The sequence below is a fragment of the Daktulosphaira vitifoliae genome, unplaced genomic scaffold (genome assembly GCF_025091365.1).
Source record: "Daktulosphaira vitifoliae isolate Bord-2020 unplaced genomic scaffold, ASM2509136v1 Scaffold_5, whole genome shotgun sequence".
NCBI lineage: Eukaryota > Metazoa > Arthropoda > Insecta > Hemiptera > Phylloxeridae > Daktulosphaira > Daktulosphaira vitifoliae.
Genome location: NW_026099576.1, coordinates 21,056,879 through 21,066,264, shown reverse-complemented (window position 1 = coordinate 21,066,264; position 9,386 = coordinate 21,056,879). Strand labels below are relative to the sequence as shown.

The following is a 9,386-nucleotide window of genomic DNA, read 5'->3' as shown; positions in this document are numbered from 1 at the left end:
AAAAAAAAAAAAAAAAAAAAAAAAAAAAAACACATCATAGTAAAATTAATATCTTCTCAGCTTCGCATCGAAGCTAAAAATTAAATTCACATCATCTACATAATTTTCATTGCATAATAATTCTACAAAACTAACGTGATTTTGTTCATTAATTAAGCAGACTACAATTTAACCATTTAATTGCCACATAATTTATTTTTGTAGGTATTGCGGCTGTATGATATCACTGTAACTTTTAAAATAACGTAATCAAGCTCGCTAGTGTACTTCTCATTATGTAAGCTTTAATAATTAAAAAAATTTTTTAAATAGTCATGTAACAACCACGTACATGCTATGGAACTTGGTGATCAGGATTAATAATAAATTCAATGAAATTTATAAAAAAATGAACTTATGAATACTAAATAAAATAAATTTGGTTATATTTTAGGTCATATTATGTAGCCCTTGAGTGATTAAAGCTAATATAATATATTTACTTAATAGCACATAAAAACTATTATTAATTATTTTTCGAGGTCTTAAAATATAAAGAAACTTCATGAAGACTCCTCTTTATCATCGTAAACCCGTACTCTTCAAATGCAGTACAGAGAGGAATAATATTGAGTAAAGCATAGCAGTACAATTTTAAGTATAACAATTAAAACGACGAACTAATATACAGGAAGACTATCCCTACCGCAAACTTGGAACAACGCATAGAACCAAATAAAAATTAGTTTTTAAAAAATGAATAGCACTATGAATAAGTATAACCAATGATCTTATTTTCTCAAAAGTTAATTTCGATCTTAAAGACTATCATTAGTAATTTATATCACAGTTTATGAGATAAAAGTTAAATATTATATTTTTAAATTATACTTAACCTCTATTTACTTATCATTCTTATCTATAAGGTGTTATCGTTGAATAATTATGTGATTTTAATTATTTAATTTTTTTTTTATTACTGCTAAACACAAAATTAGAATAGAAGTGTCTTTGTAATTTTATTAACTTATAAATAATCTAATCAAATACTGTTTAAGCATCATTCAATATAAAAATAGGTATACTAACAAATCATACACTGTATAAATACGAAGATATCGGAATAAAAAATTATTTTTATAATAGTTCAACATATTTAACTTATCTAATAAACGATCACGTAGACCATAATCAATATCCGTATAAAATAATAAAATTTAAATAAATATTAGTCAGACATATTATAAATGAAACGTAAGTAAAAAACTATGACATGTTTTTAAACAAATATAATGCTATGGTACTATTCTTAATAATAAATAGAACACAATCCTTGATTGTCTTGTGGCTCAATGTATTCCATTTCCGCGTAAGCATAATCAGAATTTTCAGTGAATTTAATCAACCCAAATTTTTTAAAGCGATTTCCCCACGTTCTTTTAGATGTATGATGAAGTAATGCGTCAATAATTTTCGATTTCAATTCACCTAAAGAGAATTATTCATAAGTATCATCTAATAATCATTAGTGGTAAATTATTTACTATTCAAGTTTTTGTTGCATACAATCGGATATGGTGGTAAAGGACCGATGCTGTCAAGAATACAAATATCATTACTATCATTATGTAAAATATTTTTATAGTTGTAAAACGCTGTTGAGTCTACAGCCGCAGCAGTAACTTGTTTGTTTTGTACCTTTACAACGGACATCAAATGATTTCCTGTTCCTAAAAAAAATATTAAATAGTTGATTATTGTTACTCCTATTTTTTTTTTATTTTTAATGTTCTAGAAAAAATGAGCAATTTTTTGCTGAGGTATCTCATTGATAAAAAATCAATTTTTTGTAAAAAAAAAAAAATTATTTCATTACAATACCTTACAAACATTAAAACGAAAAAAAAAACAAATAGTTCCTTACGAAATTAGAGTAATATAACTATTCAGCAATGACTATCATAGACGATGTTGTTTTCATTCTTTGTAATATGAGAAAAATAATTATGAAATCAATTTTTTGAGTACAATTAAAATTAAATTTTTTTCATAACACGTTTAAAAACTATTTCATTTTTCTGAATATCAAATTACATTCATTTTAACATACAATAACACCTAGTAATTTTTTTTTGTTAGGTGCATTTTATAGGCTATTTTAATTGCCAATTGAAATTGCTAATAGAAATTATAGTATATAAATAATTGGAATAGATATTATGTAATATTTACTTATTGTATTGCCAAAAAAAGACGAATTTTCGCCATGCGTTCGCAGTAGCTTCTGAATTGATATACTACTACTTAACGAATTATTATTTGTAAATGCCCAACTGTTGCCTCTTAAATCTAAAAATGATTTGACGGTTTTTCTAAATAAAAAAAAAAAAGGTTTAAAAAACATAACTTTATATTTGAATCAAATAGTACATCCAGAGGTGATTCTATACTGTCGTGTGTGTATGGGATCACCCCAACCCAAAATACTGACTCAGCAATTTTGTACTAATTTGGTAATTATATCGACAGTAGTGTAAGTCATTGAGATACCATCTTGTCAATCCATAATTACAGATTAATATCAATTGATTTACATCACACTTTTCAAACCAGTCTATTATAAGCATACTATTACAATTTATTTCAGTTATAAGCTTATTGATATTATAATTAAGAAATAATAATAACAATAACTAAAATCCATATAAATTAATTTAGTATTTAGAATTGCATTTTGAAAAATCTCCTAAGGCAACCATTCCCTTTATCCGTTTCTGANAATTGCATTTTGAAAAATCTCCTAAGGCAACCATTCCCTTTATCCGTTCATAGTGAAGTTTAAATTTTTTATAATTCAATTAATTATCTTACTGTACATCCTTGTGCATAATAATATCAGCATAGTATCCAGAATTTTCATTACTGTTTTTTACATGTGTAAATACTGGTGTAACTGACAGAAGTTCAAAGTTTTTTATAACCCTTAATTTCTTCATGTATACATACTGCATGGGAGTGAAAAAACCTGTAACATGGCATATATATCATAGCATGTATGATTCATTAAACCTATAAAAATAAACATAACAATTAGTATAACTTTTGAAATATTACAAAAGAGATTCTAAGAGTAAATGCTTAAATTATTGTTTAGTGACATCTCTGTTCACAGTTCACGAGTTTCAATCTTGATCAATAAAATGTAAATATTCTAATGTTTAAAAAAAGAATAATGAACACAAATGTGACAGATTGGTCGATTGTTTGAAACAAGGTCAGTTTGGGCAAATATAAAATCAAAATTTTTTATCAAGTTCTTTAGAAGTTATGGTGTTTATTATTATTTTTACAGGCAGTATATTTAACTCAATATAAACAATTTGTGAAAACACACAAGAAGTTAAGTTCTAAATATTCTCTTGTTCACATATTAATGAATGGTCCATATACTGATACAAAGTATAATATTTTTGAACTATTTTCAAAGTCACTTTTATTATTAATTTTTACACTTCTAGCACATGTAGAGTACTAAAAGTATGAACTACTAGAACTAGAGTACTAGTAATTGATTATAATTTATTTTTTATTATTGTCATAGTATATATATATATAATACCATCTTTTAAAAGGTATTGCTTGTGAAAGGAAAACCTATGTAACTCAATAGAAATGAACGCCAGTACCAACACACCAAGGCACGAAGCCTATCTGATTGGGGCCTAATCAAATAAGTTTACAAGGCCTACAAGAAGCCTTGTAGACAACGAATTGTGCTTACAAGAAACATTGCATGCAAACAATTGTAACAAACCTCTTTTTTTCATCCTAATTAACTCTATTTATATGAACTACTTGAGTACTTAAGGCTTTAAATGCATTGGGTATATGTAAATTTATTTGATTTCAAAAAATCGAGTTCATAGTTGTTGTTTTTCATATTATAAAAAATAAAATAAAAGTCTATAAATGTGTTTTTTTAATTTTTACTAGGAAGAACTGTTATTTTTTATACTAAACATAAACTTTTTTTTTTATACCACTTATACTCCCTTACATTCTAAGCACCTCAGTTACATTGCTAAGTAAATAAAATGATAAGTACAAATTTATGTCGATATAATATTTCAATGCAACAGTAGCATGATATTATTACTCTATTTGCGATAAGTTTAGTATAAAATATTGACTAGTAAAAAAAATGAAAAGATAAACACATATTTAGTGTTAAGTATATTATTGATAATATTACACTTAACTAAAAGTTTGAACTCAAATACCCTTAAATACTTTCTAAAATTTCTCTGTAAAAATGCCTTAATAGTATACAATTGATTTAAAAATATAAAAGTGATACGTAAAATGTCTATTTATACTTCAATTGCTGTGAAATAAAAAATAATAATCTTTAAAAATGTCTACAACAATATTTTCAACACATTGGTTTGATTTTGTATTAGTATAAATAGTTAAAAAAGTATACTACATTAAAAAATATAGTATTTCAATACAATATTTTGATAAGTTTCATTGTTTTAGACCCCCCTCCCTACGTTATGTCAATAAATATTCTCATACATAACATAAAAAAGTAATAAATATCAAAAAATGTTTATCGCTTTGCCAATACACTTATAATTTACTTAATTATAATTAAAAAAAAAATTAATAATTGATATTATATTTAAAAGTATTAAATTGATTTGAATAAATTGAAATGTAATTTGTTTATTTTCACTAAAATTAGACAAATTAATTATTAATTAATAATTTGAGAAAAAATAAGATAAATATATCTATATTAAAATAAACTTGTGAATACTAAATAATTAACAATAAAAAGTTGGTTCTCATAGATGATCTTTGAGCATTTAACCCAGAGTAACATATATACTTAATAGTATACAGTGGTCGAAGTGGCTCAAAATATGTGGAGGGATGAACTCCATTTTTGTCGATAATCTAAATACACATTGAATAATATAAAGAGGGATGTATTATTTTAGAGATAATAAGTAGAGGTATGAAAAATGTAAATTAAAAAAAGTAGAGGGATGGCATCCCTCCGTATCCCCCCCCCACTATGACCACTGATAGTACATAAAAGCTATTATTAATAATTTTCTAAAAGTTTAACAATAAAAAAAACCTACAAGTTCATGAAGACTTTTAAAGAAATATTATTCATTTATAATATGATAAAAAATCATTTATTTACGAAATTTCAATTATCAGCTATTAATTATTTATTATTAGGTATAACAACAACTTGAATACTATTTTAAATCATTTATTCTAATTAAAAGAATGCGCTCTCATAATATTTATTATTTTCATTAAAATAATACATAAATAAAATAATTAAGTAATTTTAAACTATAAATATAAATTGTTTGCGAAAATCCGTTAGGTTGTTACAATTACACTGCATAAACTTTTCTCACGAATTTCAGTATAATTATTTTGAATTATAAATTGGATATAATTAGTAATATTTTATATGAAAAAAGTCTCTATCCGACATTACTTATAACCTATTGTTTAGTATACATTAATTGTAAGAAAATAAACACCAATACGGTGTACTAGTGAAAATAAACGCACCGATATCTATTTCGTTGAGCCAAAAAGGATCCGGTCGTGTTTCAAACAATTCGGTTGGATCTCTGGATTCGTAGACCAAAGTGGCTTTAAAATTGAGTTCATCTTCCAAAAAATGAGCAATACACTCGTATAAATCCACGGGATGACTGGGTACCAAGTATGTGGCTAGTCGCAGTGACTTTTCCGTATTTGCTAGTGACATTTTTTAGAATTCAAAAGTTTTAACTTTTAGGACTTTCTAACGCAAACAGACGTCGGCGATTGTAACGGGTATCGTCAACTGATGTAAATATAACATGATGGGAAAATATTTTTTTATTTAGAGGTGGAAAAATGTTACGTTTATATATTGTTATATGAATACTTATCGGTTGAAAGGAAAACGTTGCCATTTGGACATTGGTGTGCAGATAAGACGCGGGATTAAGAATGTGTACCGTCAAACGTCGTTGAACTATGATATTGAATATAGGTATAACTAATGAAAAATAGTTATAATAAAAACCCAATACCTGTTCATTGTTCACCTTCATCAAATGTACAAATCATATCAGTGTTTTAACTATTATTTAAAGAAATGTGTGTTATATATTACTCAAAGTTTACTTAATTTAAAACAGTTAATTACAAATATATCCAAAAATCATTTTACTTAAAGGTTCACAAATATAATTTAAATATCTGTTGCAAATTTTGATTCGTTTCAATGAATAATGGTTAAAGCCTATAGTTGCAAACTAGATATTGACCTAATTTTTTATTTAAATCGATTCACTATATATTCGTTAAAGTCGAAATTTTATTGAATTTAAATTGGATTATTTCCCTAATTTGGATATGAATTTTTTAAGGTGATTAGTTCTTATACATGACGATAAAAATATTCAATAATATACATTTTACTCTAAATTCGGAAGTTTGGAAAAAAATCATTGTAAAGTTGTATTTCATTAATATAATTCCAAGAATTTTTATACAATGGATGTGAACTGTACATTGGAACTGCATGAAGTCGTGTACACGTTTGTATTATGAATAATACACATATCTTTTATTAATAGATATCAATGTCATTGCTCCAAACAATAATGTAAAATATACATAATCAGACTGTTCAAAGTCCATGTTTATGTAAAAGAAATAATTTCAATTAAATACAATGTTGGTTAGCGCAGAATGATAACGTGTATAAACTTGGCACTGAGTATTGTTAAATTTAATTTCTCACTTAATATTAAAAAATGTTATTTTAGCCCTCGATAACAAAAAAAGCCACGATAAGGCAAATCTATGTCGATTTTTTTTCAACCTAATGTCAAACAAACTTGTTTTAAATATAACAATTTTACATTTATTATTTTGAGATATAAAGTATAGAAATGTTTACTTTTGTAACATTATGACCTACACTTTATACTGATAATAATCTTAATTCAGCTACGCAATGGGTACTTGGCATTTTTAGCATCTTAAGGTGATTTGGACAAGCAGGTCCGTTTATACCTATTTGGGGCACTGGGGCTATATTTTAAAATGGGCCACAAGAGAAATTTTTTTATAAAAATCATAAAGAATTTTTTTTATTACAATAGAAATAAAAACAGCAGATAATAAAAAAATAAATAATAGTAATATAACTATTTTTTTAAGTCATTTTAGCAATTAGGTGAAATACAAGACTAGTTTATTTTTATTGTATGCTCCTATTACTCGCATAGCTCTCATTAATTTGGGTCTGCGGACAAGATAATTGCAAATAAAATGTGCGTAGTACAATGATGAAACGATTCAAAGATTATTGTTTGAAAAGTACAAAAAGCTTTTAGTAGAATTTCTCGACTGGTGATTTTCTTGTCATCATGAACTCGGTTAAACTCGTTTTCTTAAAAAAAATGAAATACTCCCCAGTGTATCTACTTACCGCCCAGACACTTAAGACGGAAATGATCATAGAACCTGACATCGCACATTTATTTGTTTCACACACAAGCTATACTTTTATCCACTAATGCATTACATTTAAAAGCGACTAAACCTTTGGCAAATATCTTTTGGTTGTAAATATTGATGGTAATGTCGTCGACAACGAGAGCGATCCAAACGAACGAAAGTCCCACCGACCGACACGCTTAATGTAACACGATTGATGAAACCTTCGCCCGTCCGTAACACACTCGGTGACTAGAAAAAAAAAAGAAAAATTCACTAAAACAAAATAAACCGATAAAATATCGTTGACATCGTAGCAAAATTGTCTTTTTCCATGTGTTTGACCGATCGAGTGGCGTCGACATTGCGTCTGTACTGAGTCGTCCTGTTCTTCACGAGCCTCGTACGCACACACACACACACACACGGTCGTAAATTCCGCGAACCGCACACACATACGCGAACACACGCGGCACGGCGGCTAATGGAACAGCCGGTCCGGTTGACCGTCCAAAGACCATAATATTATTTTCTCTACCGCCACTGCAGTCGAGTACGCCGTTCGGCAATTTACTATTCACTAGCGCTCGCGAACGTCACACACACACACACACACATTCACACCGCCGTATGCATTGCTCGATAGCAGCAGCAACACTGCAGAGGCAGCCGGATGTACAGTCCGGACGGCGAACAACCGGTATGTTGTGTACGGCTATGGTCGGACCAAAGTCGCCAGCGTCCGAAATGGCAAAAAAACAGCTTACCGGAAATACCGGAAAATTGTCAACAGCCGTCCAAGCGCGCGACCGTAAGAAAAAAACAGTTACTCTTTTTTTTCTTCGGCTCCGATACGTCGACGCTACGAGCGGATATCGTAGAAGAGTAGCACATTTTAAATTGCCAAGTCCAGACGTCTTTCACGCTCTGTGGTTTGTGTAGACCAAAAGAATTTCGAAAGTTTTCATTCGCTTTGAGAACACTCAAGTCCAGAAGTCCATAGTAATTAAATATTTTTAACATTTGAAAAAAATTTACACGTTCTAAATCACTTTCCGTTGTTAAACGTACTTAGTGTACAGCGGGTAATTATTGACCTCGTCATTTAATGATTTTATTGTTACGACTTAACATTGAAATTATGTTCACCAATTGCCGTAGCGATTACCATAAAAGACATATTATGGGCGAACGTTTCAAACGAGATAATTATTGCACTGAAGGAACCCAATGAATAAATATTTTACGTGGAAATAATAATGTCTGTGGAGTGTTTGTCGTGTACAGAGTTTGAAAACAGTGAGCGCTTGTTTATAAAATAACGTTGAAATACCTTAGGACACAAAAAGAGAGCTTTTAAAATTTATCCACGAAGCAAATGTTAAGAGCGTTTTTAATTTAATAAACTAACATTGCTTAAGAAACATGGCCTAATTATAAACGTATTTCAATTATTAGATTGTTAACAATTCATTAAAAAATGACTCGAATTTTCTTACAATTTTATATGACTTTAAATAAATGATTATAAGATGTTTAGAGAAATGTTAATTAAAAAGACTACTTCGTTACATTTCGAAAATAATTTTTTTAAACTTCCAGAAGAAACTTAATATGGGCTTTCCTAAAAACTGTTGTTGAAATAGTATTAACCCCTTGCTGGTATTGTCTTACATAATCAAAACTAATGTTTTTTAACGATTTATGTACTAAAAATATTCCCTAATTTTAACCAGAATACTTTTTAAATGTAATTTAACTTTTTGATGGCCCTACCTTTAAAAAGTCTTTATTTTTCAGATTATTTTGAATTATTTTTATTATTACCTATAAAATCAAACAGTAGTAATTATTTTTGCAAGAGATGCATGAAA

General features: G+C 27.9%; 1 protein-coding gene across 2 annotated transcripts; it reads right to left on the bottom strand.

Annotated features, from left to right (window-relative positions):
* Positions 1 to 1,095: 1,095 nt before the first annotated feature.
* LOC126907958 (uncharacterized) lies at positions 1,096 to 8,014 on the bottom strand. 2 transcript variants are annotated; one of them, XM_050689708.1, is made up of 5 exons: positions 7,505 to 8,014; positions 2,851 to 3,004; positions 2,212 to 2,351; positions 1,524 to 1,709; positions 1,096 to 1,467 (listed from the first exon to the last, which is right to left on the bottom strand). In XM_050689708.1, the coding sequence occupies exons 1-5, from the start codon at positions 7,551 to 7,553 to the stop codon at positions 1,289 to 1,291; spliced, it is 708 nt and encodes a 235-aa protein (XP_050545665.1). In that variant the 5' UTR covers positions 7,554 to 8,014; the 3' UTR covers positions 1,096 to 1,288. The 2 variants fall into 2 exon arrangements, with proteins under 2 accessions (XP_050545665.1, XP_050545664.1); XM_050689707.1 differs by lacking the exon at positions 7,505 to 8,014 and adding an exon at positions 5,584 to 6,088.
* Between the last annotated feature and the right edge of the window lie 1,372 nt (positions 8,015 to 9,386).